This window comes from Nomascus leucogenys, chromosome 8 (genome assembly GCF_006542625.1).
Source record: "Nomascus leucogenys isolate Asia chromosome 8, Asia_NLE_v1, whole genome shotgun sequence".
NCBI lineage: Eukaryota > Metazoa > Chordata > Mammalia > Primates > Hylobatidae > Nomascus > Nomascus leucogenys.
In genome coordinates this window covers 102,092,313-102,106,335 of record NC_044388.1, presented here as the reverse complement: position 1 = coordinate 102,106,335, position 14,023 = coordinate 102,092,313, and the positions used below count along the sequence as shown (strand labels likewise).

At 42.6% G+C, this 14,023-nt stretch overlaps 1 protein-coding gene across 2 annotated transcripts in view; it reads right to left on the bottom strand.

Annotated features, from left to right (window-relative positions):
- Nucleotides 1–2,026: 2,026 nt before the first annotated feature.
- PBX3 (PBX homeobox 3) overlaps nt 2,027–14,023 on the bottom strand; it is a 226,915-nt gene continuing 214,918 nt past the window's right edge. The window contains exons 6-9 of one of the 2 annotated variants that reach the window (XM_030817826.1): nt 8,575–8,740; nt 7,207–7,319; nt 6,300–6,389; nt 2,027–3,568 (exon numbers count right to left, since the gene is read on the bottom strand). In XM_030817826.1, the coding sequence (XP_030673686.1) occupies nt 3,476–3,568; nt 6,300–6,389; nt 7,207–7,319; nt 8,575–8,740 (462 nt within the window). In that variant the 3' untranslated portion in view covers nt 2,027–3,475. The remainder of the gene's footprint in view (nt 3,569–6,299; nt 6,390–7,206; nt 7,320–8,574; nt 8,741–14,023) is intronic. The other variant, XM_030817827.1, reaches the window with a different exon arrangement.

The following is a 14,023-nucleotide window of genomic DNA, read 5'->3' as shown; positions in this document are numbered from 1 at the left end:
GCTTTCCGATGCTCTCCCTAAGTGTTGGCTTCTTGAGCAAGAAGGGCTGGGTCAGCAGGTGGGGTCTGGTTTTACTCATTTCTGAGTCTAGCCTCTAACCCACTGCTTGACGCAGAAAAGGTACCTGGTGAAAATCTATTAAAATCAATGACTGATTTTGCCCAATTTGGAGTGAAACATGCCCGCACCGTCTCAATGTCTGGAGAGCTTTACAAACCCCAGGGGACACCAGAGGCTGGGCCAGAGGGCCTGTGTGATGGCCCAGTTTCCTCACCTATGAAGTGAGGATGCGTCTACCCTCCCAGAGAGGTGGTGAGGAGTGAAAAGAGAAAACGTGCACATGCTTCCTAACACAGCACATAGGAAGAACACTGCTATTTTCATTTCAGCCTCCCTAGGATAACGGAGACACCCATAATTCCCTCAAGGGTTGCTAGTCAACGTGTGAATCTCCTATAAGCACTGGCGTGTGCTTCTCTCCACACACTGGTCCAAGGTGAGACTCAAGGCGGTTCTGAGGAAGTGTCTGCTTTGGAATGTTAAAGATGAATTTGGGTGTGCATATGTATTATGTTCCCACAGTATATTTTTGCAAAACCACATAGCATATATTGTTTTATTTACAAAGATGAGAAAGGCTGACCCACAAGCTAATTGAATCATGCAAATAATTATTTAGCCATGGGAGCAATTCCTACAGGCAGGCTGAGCACCAAGTGAGGGAGGACGGCTTTGGAGGGCAATCTATATTATAAAGTTTACCCTCACAGTGTAACTGCCTGGAGATTAATGGGAATGGTGGCCCTCGATCTTGTTTTGCCTGGCTTTACCAACTGAAAGAGTCAAACAGTTATATCTATCATAGACAATTTGCTGCAACTAATTAACATTAATCTGATTTCCTGTGAGTCAGTTTCCTTGAGATATAGTAAACAGGCCAATTACCTGCCATTGACCTCTTTTATTATAAAGATTTAGATATTAGCAACAGATGTATATGTAAACATATGGAATTTCTAACAATTTGAAGAAAACAAACGTTAAATCCAGTTAAAATATTTTTAATTGGTCTTAGATTACAAATTTAGAGTTTAAGAAGGTATGTTGAATATTGCAGGGATTCTGTTTTTTCAGTGGCATCTGAGGTCCATTCTTTCCAAACTTGTTAGTCTTTAACTGTAAAGAAGTTAAAGGTGAAGATGCAAATGTGTGCCAGATGCAGTGGCTCACACCGGTAATCCCAACACTTTGGGAAGCCAAGGCAGGAGGACTGCTCGAGCTCAGAAGTTCAAGACCAGCCTGGACAACACAGTCAGAACCCATCTCTAAAAAAGAAAAATAAGTGAACTTAAAAAAAAAATCTTTTCAGTTGGGTCCAGTGGCTCACACCCGTAATCCCAGAGCTCCAGGAGGCCAAGGTAGGAGGATTGCCTGAGGCCAGGAGTTTGAGACCAGCCTAGGCAACATAGCAAGCCATGTCTCTACAAAAAAAAAAAAATTAGCCAGGCATGGTGGTGTACACCTGTAGTCCTAGCCACTCAGGAAGCTGAGGCAGGAAGATCGCTTGAACCCAGGAGTTTTACGCTGCAGTGAGTGAGACTCCATCTCAAAAAAAAAAAAAAAATCCATCTAACAAGTGCCAAAGGCATCACTAGGTCAGGAGAGTGTGAGCTGAGGGCAGAGACCTGGGTTCAAGGTGTGACCCCTTGCTGTCCTAGGTCTGTGACCTTTTGGCATTCACTTAAGTTTTCTGAGCTTCAGTTGCCTAATCTATGAAAATGGGGAGTTTTCCTTGCAGTGTTACTGAGCACATCAGGATCAAGTGAGGACTCCTAACGATGGTTCAGTAGGTGGCATGGCGCCTGCACACTCAACAGCAGCTGTTCCTTCCCTCCCAGCCTCACCGTCATCTCAGAGTGGTCTCCGACAGGCAGGCAGTTACACTCCCAGGCCTGGTGCTGGGTGCAGTTTCTCCTCTGCCTGCACTTGGCTGGCTCAAATAGTGAAGTAAGAAACTGCATCAACATTTAATCATGAAAGCAAAAAGTTTATTCATGTTTGAAACTACATATAACTACCACGAGGAAGACTTTTTCAATCCAGGGTGTAATCCAGTTAGAAAGGAACACGAAACGTTTTTAATACATTAGAATCACTGCCACAAATTATTTTCATGACTCAATCCGTTTGAGAATCGCATACAATACAAAAAGAGAGAAAGGAGAGGGGGCCCCATTACACAGGGTGAAATATACAGTACTGAATACTGAAATCTGAATGCATCACAATTAGTCGCTGCTTTTTTTTTTTTGCATGGATTAGTAATAAGATGAAGAACATTCAAAATGTTTCTCAGTATTTACAACAGTTTTACTGATCCCGTGTTGAATTAAGACCCAATGTTTCCACTCTCGGTTTTTTAAAAGTTGCAAATGCAACCCTGATTTTTCTTTTAAAAGATTACAATGTACATTACATTTTATGAAGGGAAACAAAGAGTTAATTACAAGATGCAAAAAGATAAGAAAGAGACAAACTACAGCGTATTGTTCAGAGGTAGTAAGTGAGCACTCTAAGCTACAGAACATGTTGAAATTCTATTGGTTTGTATGAGTTCGCATGAGGTAATAAAGCTGTGTTTTGATTGGTGGGATGTATAAATACTCTTTTGCTACACTATATACAACACTCCAGAGAGCAGGGCCTTTTGCGGATGCCCAGAGGACGTAGCAAACCTTGACAAGTCTGTGCAGCACCCAGTGCACACCGTAAAACCCCAGACGGATCGATCTCGTTTTCACCTCTATCAGCAGCAAGTATCTTCGTCTCTCAGAACGATCTGGATCCATAATTGTATTACCGAGCAGACTCTGGGCACTGGTGCTTTCAGAGAGAGAAACGATGCTACCAGTCTCTGATCTAATTATAACATAAGAGTTCTGAACACAAACGTGACGAGAAAGATTCTTAAACACAACCATCATTAACAGGGATAGCCAAACAGCTCTTTATTCCAACTCCATTAGTGATATGAAAGAAAGACAATCCAAGTCAGTAATGGAAATATGCAAGAAGTTCAATTTAGGTGAGGTGAATTTTTGCATCTGCTTTAATGGTTGAGGTTTAGTGTATATTGTACTTTTTACCCTTAAGGCCAAGTAATTGGCAACTGTGAAACCATTAATGTAAAATATTGATAATAAATTATGATAAAATAGCTACAGGACTGTCAACAATGTTAAATCTTGGCCTAATTGGATAAAGTGCTTTTTTTTTTTTTTAACATTGTGTGTTTTTAAGTATAAATACAAATGATTATGATTCCTTAAAAAACAGATTTACCAAGTTCTCTAATAAGACGAGGTTTTACAGTAAAGCTGTAGATGGTGGGCTACAAAAACGCTTTCCTTTTCCTCCTATTGCTCTGAATGCACTTATCAAGGCATGTCAGCTCAGGGAAAAGTGTGGCCAGAGATTAGTTAGAGGTATCCGAGTGCACACTTCCTGGGCCTTCTGTAGGAGAAGTCACAGAAGATGGAGTTGTTGCGTCCTGCCAGCCTCCATTAGCCTGAAAGGAGAAACACAGTTCAACGGGTGCACGTCTACATATTAATTCTACTCCCCAATTTAAAACACCCAGATGACAACATGAGAGCAGAGATGCATTAGCAAAATGTATTTTCTAAACCCACTGTGGCAGGAGTTGGCAGCATGTGTTAAAGTGGGATTAAATGCATGTAAAACAAATCCATCCCATCAAGTAAAGACTTGGCAATAAATCAACATGCTGAAGAAGGGCTTCAGTGAGGCCCATGCTGGCATCAAGCTCGGCCTTTGATCTGCTGGTAAAACTAAAGTGACTCAAAAAGAAATTTCTTAAGAAGGGAGCAGTGGAGAAGCTCAATGCAATGCCTCAGTGAAACCCTGGGCTCCATGAAGTCTAAACTTCACCCCGGCTTAATCATCATTTCCACAGAGAAGCAGTTGCCCACCCTTTTTCCATACACGCCTGACAGCCAGCTACTGTAACCCTTGGAAAGTGAAGGCCAGAATTTCCCTCCAAACAGGATCTTCCAGAATGAAAATGCATGAGCCGCAGAGCAGCCCACACTGTTAAAATCTGTATTCCAATTATCTGTGGCTGAGGCTCCTATTTGGGATGTTGCTCCCACCTTCCACATGCTGCTGGCCCTCCCTGCCTCAGACCTGCAGCAGCAATAACCGTACTCAGAAACAAATTTGCCTTATGTCTTGGCCTATAGTGGCAATTGCTGAAATCAATGTCTGATCAGATTTCTGCTGTGGCAGACAGCTTGTCGCTACATATTTTTATGTCAGTCAAGAATAGGGAGGTGCCAGCCTCGTGAGTTGGGGAACACTGAGTGGAAGTGACGGGGCAGGCCTTTCTGGAGAGGAGGCGAGGGTGAGCTGGCTCCCTGTGCCTGCTGCACCAACCACCCTCTGCCTCCATGCTGCCCCCAGAACCAGACCTCCCACACCAATGTCAGGGTGGGTCGTAAGGTGCCTCCTGCCTCCCTCACATCTACTTGCAACTTCCTCTGCAAGTCCATCCAAAATGCCCTTTTTCAGGCCTGGGCTGCCAGGCTGCTGAGAACTCTGTCTAGATTCCCTGCCCAGCCTGGATACAGCTCCTAGATGAGCATGTGGCAGCCATTGTTTCTTCTCCCGTGATCACAGTTCCTGGAGAACTCCCTGTCTTCTAATTGACTGCAGAGTTGGCATGCAAAGCACCTTTTCTACCTCTATGACCTAACAACCCCACAGAGATGACCAGACCCTACGGGAAGAGGATTTTCCAGGCTTGAGGCATATCAAATTCAGGTTAGGAAAAACAAAAGGAAACAGTATTAAAAAAAAAAAAAAAAAGCTATGGTGGTATTGTTTTAAAGCCTCTGTTTTGCCAGGTTGGTAATGACATGCTCATGTGTGTTCGGTGGACTCTCAGAAATCCTCTTCTCTAAAAGGTAAGCTGTTTCCCCCCTCAGGTATGAAAATCTACTTAGGAAAAGAAAAACTCTCACACAGATACAGGTCTAAAGATATTCCATCTGAAGTAAACATCATTCTTCTTTTATCCAAATTTATAAACAACAAATGTACAATATTTTTACCCAGCGTGGCAGCTGGAGGAGAGGTTGTCAGCAAGCATTCTTTTTTTTTTCAAAATAAATTAATCCTTACTCTGGTGGTTTGAGATTATGCACTGTATTATACAACAGTGCCTTATCAAGCCTCATCAGTGAAGATGGAATTCATGTCTGTAAAATGCTGCAGGCAATCACAGTTTCATATTTTATCATGTTGATAAGGATATCGCACATTCTCTGAAGCATTTCAAAACACTTAAATGAAAAAGGAGAAATGCAACTAAAAGCCTTTTTATATGGTTTGTTGTGGGTTATTATGAGTTATTTATAAGCCCAAAAAGAAAGATTTGACATTTCAAATGTAAAAGATTTGAGTATTTAATGGTCCTTTTTTCCCTTTACAATTGAACATCCTCAATCACTTTTTAAATCATTAATATTTACTCTCATACCAAGCCAAGGCCCTAAAAAGGGAGAATTTTGCACATTTTCTTCCTGAGTCTACTACCGTGAGCTGAGCAGTTAATTTCCTTCCTAAGTCTAGAACCCCAGACTCCATCCACCACACCCCGCAGCACCACCACAATGACCTGCTCCCCTGCCCCCTTCCCCCTTTTCCAGAGCTGTGTGTTTTGCCATTTTCCATCCATGTCAGTGGAGGGAAAGGTAAAGTTGTAGTGAAGTAGTTACAAAAGTTAAAATTATTTCCTCCATAATTAAAATTGTCAAATATGTTGTGCATCCCACACTGACAATACAGCAAGATGCTTTTAATAACACAATTATTTGTTTAGCTTGGTTTGTTGGTCTGCCTGGGATTCTCCAAACTTACCACCTTCACCTGAGTTCCGTTTGGGAATTTTTCCTGCTGCCTGGTTCTAAGATAAATGACCTGTTTTCTACTGTCTCCCTGGAACACAGCACTGATGGTAGGAAATGGCGTCTTAATGGGCTGATGCTTAAGTCCCTGCTGATGACAGGACACCAGCCACTTCTGGGCATCTATGAGGACTTCTAAAGGTATCTAGGCAGCATCAAGCATTTAGGTTCTTAAAATAAAAGTGCAGCAAAGACGCTGCCTTCCCTACCTGCCAAGAAGATGAGAAGCCAGGTCAAATGGCTATTAATTTCTTTATTAGTCACTGTTTACCTGACACTGTTCTCCTACAGCTGGCTCCCTGGAGTACTCACATTTAAATTATGTGGACTGTACAGTGAATTTCCTCCAAGGCCATCACTGTAGCCTCCCGTCTGATTGATAACATGACGGAGGGTATCCACCTAGAAGTGAGACAAAACAAAATTCATCATCCCAAATCTATTAAAACGTCATCACTTACAAAAGGAAATAATTTGCATTATGTGTGCCACATGGGTTTAACATCTTCAATGAAAGACAAATTTATCAATCAAATGTGACTGGCAGAATTTCAACGATTCTTTGCATATTTAAACTCACAAGTCTTTGTTTTTCATACCAGCCAAACAATAACATCTTCATGGCAATGCAACCTTCCATCTACAGCAACCAAATGGATGTGGCTGTGGGTGAAAACCTACTTAGAATTGTGTATATGGAATTATCTCAACTCTCTCTCTCTCTCTTTCTCTCTCTCTCTCTCACTTTCTCTATGTCTCATACACACACATCTAGATGTATAAAAACTATATGAGTAGTTCTGTTCTCAATTAAGAGGACAAGAAAAGAGTAGAAATTATAGAGTTATAATTTAAGAACTCAGGTTTTTGTACTCTAACTTAAGAAATGAAACAGAAACACGTTCTTAAACCATATACACACTGGCACACTCAATTTTTCTGTTCTATTTTGTGACAAAACTAAGATGCACCCAATCCCTCTCCATGAGCTCAAGCCAGAGCCGAATGCATTCACAAAGTTTATCAGGTTTGAATCATCACAAGTCACTGTTCACTTGACTTCTCATTAAATTAAATGGTGGGGCAGATGGGTCCCGTTTGGAAGCACCCAGCACAGGTTCTGCATGGATGTGTAGACCACTTCCATGGGGTCAGAGGAAGGAGTTTTGAGCCCAAACCCTACCCTGCTAGAAAGGCCCCACTGGGGCATTTCTCCTACCTGTGATTGCACATTGGCTCCGACTTGGGACCCTTGGTAAGAATCCCCATTCAGACTCTGCATGTTCATGAACATGTCCCCAGAATTTGGGAGGTTAAAAGAACCAGAAGAACCTGGAAAGGAAAGAGTTAAGTAGCTGAATAACAGAGAGCTACACACATAATCCTCAAAGACCTAGAGGCAGGGAGAGGAGAAAAAGTACAGAAGGGAAAGGCTGTGCACAACATAAAGCATTTCCAGATCTAAGAGGATGGAGAGTAACTCCAGAGTGTTGGGTCCTGTGAGTCACTCCACATCTAGGAGAAGTCCCATCAATGGGGAAGCCCAAACTTAAAAAACAAAAACAAAAACGAAGAGACAAATCAAAATAAATTAAAAAGAAAAAATAAACCAAAACACCCAGCAGCTGGCCTGGACCCTTCCCCTTGTTTCCACTGATCTCCAGGATTTAGTCATTACACAAGCTTGTCAACATGGCTAACTGTCACGGTGAACAGCCACCCAGAGAAGAGACTTTTCCAGGAGCTCTTTCTTAGCTATGCATGTACCTCCCTCTCCTTTCACCTGTTTTTATGTGCCATTAAAAAGAACTGGGGGGCGAGGAGACAAGAAAAAACAAACAAAAAACCCCCTACTTTCTGAACTTCTAAAGATATAGTTAAGAGGCCTTCTCAGAAAAGCCCCTGGAATTACTACTCAAGTCCATCTGTTTGGACTAGCCGCACATCTTTCATTGTTATTCAAGTTCCCTGAAATTTTAAAGTATTTCTAACCCCCTCATAAATGTCACATAAAATGCAGCCAAAATGTACCGGACGAGGATCCAAGAATCTTGCATGCATGTATTAAGCACCATAACCCTCACAGCTATCCACCTGCTAAGCATGCCGTCAGCCCCGCTCAGACAGTGCTGCCGAAAGGCAGAGAAAGGACAGCGGCACTGGGCAGAAAGCACTGCCGCGCTTCACTCCAGCATTCCAGCTTCCTCACACACAGCAACTGCTGCATTTCCCACATTTGCTATTTCACTCTCCACAGACCACTACTGACCCTAAAGTGGTATCTGGAAAGAGATAGCTAAAATAGTCATGAGCGATAGCACTCTGCCTAATTACTGAACTGAAAGCCACTACTAAGTGTAAAAGTTCCATAATCTACTAGTGAGTGGCATTCACTGTGAAGAGTGGGTTTACAGGCTCTGGCCTTCCACTCATTCACCCACCTCAAGAACAAGCCTGCATTTGAGCATAAATCTTCCTTTTTAGTCCACTCTGTCCTCAATATGGCTCTTGTTTCCTGGCCTGTGGGACAGGGCATTGTGGCATAAGGCTGCCGGGGCCAGTTGGGGAGCGAGCTCCCAGTACGCACCGGAATTTGGTGTGGTGGGCGAATTGGTCTGGTTATTCTGCACAGCTGCTGCTACTGCGTGTGCAGCTGTCACGGCCGTCTTTGCAGCATAGAGGTTGGCTTCTTCCTGAAACTTGCCAATATTCTTCTTGTACCTGATTCGTTTGTTGCCAAACCAATTGGATACCTACAAATTGCAGGAACGTGGAGATGAAGGGGAAGAGAGGAAGAAGTAATCAAATTCCAGTAATACCTGTTGGACACCAAGGCAATACCTTGGGAGACACACAATTCCTAGCCTGCAACCTCACATCCTATGGATCATGCATAATGGTTTTAGGCGTTATTTTCTCTTTTGGCAAAACTCTCACATTCTTTTGGAATAACGCTGCTTTCTTAGAGTTGGCCACAGTAATACCAAAATGGCAGGGAGCACTGCTCATAAAAGATACCCAACTGCTATATACCGATTAGTATATAAATAATCAGGCCCCCAAAATCAGGCTGAAAAGCTGAAGGAAATATTTGCTAAGTTAGGTAAATAATAAGAAATACTTGAACATGAACGACTTCTTCTTTTTTGGGTCTAGAACAATTTTGGCAGCTGTATAGTAGAATCATGTTTGGTCTGCTGAAAAGAGTAACATCAATTAATAATGGATGAAAAAACCCTTTGTCTTCTGCCTTAGAAAATACTGCATGTCTGCCAAGATGGCTGCTCAAGCTCTGCCAGTTAACATGTGGGAAGGTCACAACTTGAAAACTCAAGTAATTCCAACCAAGTCAAATGCAAACATAGAGGAGCAACTCTAATGTCATCAGGTGGAATACATTTCTTTCTTTTGCAAACTTCTTATGATGTCAGCCGGTGCAAATGGAAGAGAGATTTCTACAAAGGATCTGGGCAACAGGCAGATTTCATCACACTTGAAGGAGCAGAACTCAGCCCCAGAATCATGGCTCAGAGTTACAATGTGTTCAGGCACCTGTAATTGAGCTATATAAAGAAGCTAAAAGCCACATGGCAATTTATAAGAAAGTATACCCACTCACTATATAAAAGGATCTGACCTCTCTTTTATTAAAGTGACAGTTTAAAAATACTTTTCAATAATTTCTTAATAATCTGTCAAAGGGGCATATTGCTGTGATATCAGGCTGGGTGGGGTCACTGAATAATACCCTGAAGGTATTATTCTTAACAGCTATTCATAGGGGCCCTGAAGAGACTTAAGGAGTAGTATGTAGTTTGACGCCTTCCAACCCAATTTACACTGTGGGCACCCCTTTTGACCATCTCTGCCAAGTCTTTAATTGCTTTGGAAATAGAATTCTCATTCTTCAACCTGTGGCACTCATCCTTCTGGAAGGAGCAGAGAGCCCTGGCAAGGGAGCCACGTGAGGAAGACAACATTGGCCTTGCTGCTGCCCATATGCTGTCCATCCTGGGGATATGTGCACACATGTGCACATATACACATGCAGGCATACTTGCCGAGGACCCATGCAGCAACCATGAGCATAGGTTCGTCAGACAGAAACAAGCCAAAGCCCATCAGGAAGTAAATGTGCTACAGATCAGCACTTCCTATAGCTGTTTCTGTTCCACCATCTTTTTTCCCCCTAGAAGACTGTATGTATCCCTTCTTTTCTTCATATCAAATAGAGTGGCTCTAATAACTATCATTTGGTGAATGACCATTATGCAGAGCACCTTGCATACATTTTCTCATTTTAATGTGAACAATTTCAAGGGCTAGGTGATAGATGGGAGTAGTTATACTGGTATGACACCAGTCCCAAATCCAATGGCCTTGTCTCTCTGACTAGTTTGACCTCTCAGCAGTGTCTGATACTTGTAATTACCACCCCTCTTGCCTAGAGCAGGCTTTTACATGGTGTATGTGACATTATACTCCTTCTCCTCCAACATCTGCTCTTCCCTGATACATGAGAGAGACAGAGACAGAGAGTTTTCTCCAGGACTCAGCTCTTGGCCCTCTTCTCTCTTGCACCTAGAGCAACCTTATCCATATTCAAAATTTCAATTATCCTCTCTGTGTGGATGACTCCTAGATTTTTTTTTTTGAGACACAGTCTCACTCTTTCGCCCAGGCTGGACTGCAGTGGCGCTATCTCAGCTCACTGCAAGCTCCGCCTCCTGGGTTCACGCCATTCTCCTGCCTCAGCCTCCCAAGTAGCTGGGACTACAGGCACCCGCCACTGTGCCTGGCTAATTTTTGTATTTTTAGTAGAGACGGGGTTTCACCATGTTAGCCAGGATGGTCTCGATCTCCTGACCTCGTGATCCGCCCGCTTTGGCCTCCTAAGTGCTGGGATTACAGGCGTGAGCCACCGCACCCGGCCGAATGACTCCCAGATTTATAGTGAGTTCTCATTTTTAAAGAGATTTCCATATAAATGTTCTGCCACAACTTCCAATTCAATAGGTCTAAGAGGAAGTCGGGTGTCCTCTAAGTCTGTGCCACCTCCTCTATATTTTCTTTGTGGTCCTGATCTCTCCATCTCCAGAGATGTGGTACTCACTACCTCACAAAATCCCTGCCTCCATTGTTGGATAGTCCTAATGGGTATATAGTTCTCTTTATTCTGAACTACAATCTGGTTCCCTTTCCTTCCCACACATTGGTCCTACTTCCAACATCTGGACTGTCACAACATTAGGCCTTCAAGCTCAGCCCCAAGGGACCTCTCCATCCTACTATTAGCCTTCTTGGCCCTCCCTTCCTTGAGCCCCATATGCTCACAGCAGGTGTGCATTATAACTGCATAGGATGTGGCAATAGGAGGAAGTTAGGAGAGTATATAAGTGAGGAAGCCATGAGGGCCTGAGCCAGGCAGAGCAGTAGGAGTGGAGAGGGCACATATCATGGAGGAGGAACAGACAGAATCTGGCCACTGACTAGCTCTGGAGGTCAGTGGAAAGGGACAAGCCAGAGACAATGCAGGTGTGGTGCCCAGGCCTTGAGCAGGATGGAGACAGATACTTGGGAGGAATTTCTGCACCAGGATAAATCAGCCTCAGTGACCATTAGAATCCATACCAAAATTATGTGATTCTAAGAACAGAAAAGTTCTAAATGAAGATTGGAAAAGGACTATAAAGGTATGGGTTCTGATTACGCTTGTTAAAGCACGTTCTCTTTGACCTTACCTCATGTTTCCCAAAGCATGCTCTCAGCTCAGGAGACAGACCTAGAGCTGGCTTGCAAAAAGCTCTTTTAATACATAATTATCACTCTAGCTTTTCTGACTAAGACTGTCAGGCCTTAGAAAGAGTTAAATATTGAACATATCTACAGTGCAAAGGAGGATAGTCTTGGTTGAGAGGGAATCTGGTATTTCTTAAGCATAATTAATGAAAATTCCCCAACTCTGAATTTAGCAACAAAGGCCCATCTTAGAATTCTCTTCTTCCAAACAATTCTCTGTTGGATTCAGTACTTTGTAGTTAATATTACCTTGACAATCAGAGAAGCTATAATACATTAATGAAACCTAGGCTGGAAAATCAGATTACAGCTTTATTAACAGTTTCATAATTGAGGAATCTCTGTACCATCGAAGGTCTCATCTCTAGATATGTAAGAATCCTCTGTTTATGCATACCCCTGGACCAATCAAACAACAGTCATCACTAATAAAGGTTTATTTAATTCTCACAGTAAAATTTTAATATCACCAGCAGCCTGGGGAAGCTTTAGCAAGTGGATTTGCTTGACATCAGATCGTTTTTATTCTGCTAGTCCCAATACTTCTTAATCTTTAATATCAAGGCAATTAAAATTAATGGCCACTCATCCGAAGCTACTGTGGGCACTGTTTCCTTGACATCAATTGTTTGATGGGATTACCTAGAGGTTAAACTAACAAGCAAGGTTTAATTGGAAGCAATGAAAGAAGCAGTGATCATACGTTATGTTTAACCTGCATAACCACATCTAAATGAATATCTAAAAATGTTAAACTATTTCTCAAATTAAAATATGCACGTCACATTCTGATATTACAGATTTGGGTATTGCAGCAATCAGCTATTAAGACCACACTGCTGCAACTGAGATGGGGTAATTAATGTATCAACCGACACCTAAATTCAGGATTTTTTTTTCACCTTTTAAAAACAGATGGATATAATTAGTTGCAAAAGAAGCCCTAAGCTCACCCAGTAGGAAGCCTCAAAGGCTGCAGGTCATGCGGCCCCTCCTGCACAGAGCTCACAGTGGGGCCAGGCTGTATGCGCAGTGAATGAAGGCGAGCAGAGCTTGCTCCATCTCTGAACTGGAATGGTCTGTACAGTGGTCCCAGAATAGAAACGCAGGCAGGAAATTGGTGAAGGGAAAGGGACTACGCTGTCCTGTGCCTCTCTGTTGAGCCGCATATCAAGGATTCATGACTCTGGATTGTGCCCAAGGCAAAGGGCCATGGAAGAATTTTAAGATCAATTAAAAATGAGAATAAAAGCACAAGTACTCTCCCTCTTCTACTGATGTTCATTGTTATCAGCCCCCAGACCGAGCCTCTGGTAATTAGGAGAATGAGTAGTGCACATTATGCAGGCCGCTGATTTTCTGGAACTTTTCTGCAAGGCCAAGGAGCAGCCAGAAAGGGCTCTGGTCTCTCGCATATGCTACAACCATGTATTTCCCCCACGCGATTCAGCTATAGATTGCCAATTGCTTTTAAAAGTAAAAATGCTTTCCACATAACACAATAAGTAGATTCACCTTTTACATAGCTTTTTTACCTTCTTCAAAAAGCTTTTACTCATTATCTCACTTAAAACCTCTGACTTGGAGGGAGTTGAGTCAGATGTGGGAAGTATCACATAATGGTTACGTGCTTTGGACTCAGAATCCGGTTTCAAATTCACACTCTGCTATTTACTAAGCTGAGTGACTTGGGACAGATTGTTTTAGTTATTTTAGTGTTTCCTTTCCTATAAAATGAGAATAACAATATAAATAGTAGTATCTTCCTCACAGAACTGTTGGGTGCATTAACGGCTTTGGCACATACCATTTACCTGGTAACTATTAGCTATTACTATCACTCACATTTTATCAAGGAAGAAACGAGAGATCCAGGCCACAGACAAGTTGCCCGAAGTGGGATGCAAAGTGGGATGGATCTAGAATTCAGCCCTAGGACGCCCCGTCAGCTTTTCTTTTTTAAATAATCAACTGTGAAATGCTTACCGAGCATCTGCTATAGTCAATACTGTACCAGGTGCTGTGGGGAGATGAAAAAATAAACACATGGCCCCTGCCTGCCTGGACTTTACAATCTGGTTATAAAAGCAATGCTATCCACTCAAAATAATTAGCAAAACTTGCAGGATGGTGATGATCTCATGCTGAACCGCACAGTGCAGACTCTAAAAGCAACAGGGATTTGGAGGAAGAGACATCCCAGCAGGTCTGAGAAATCAGAGGAGGCTTCTGAGGCA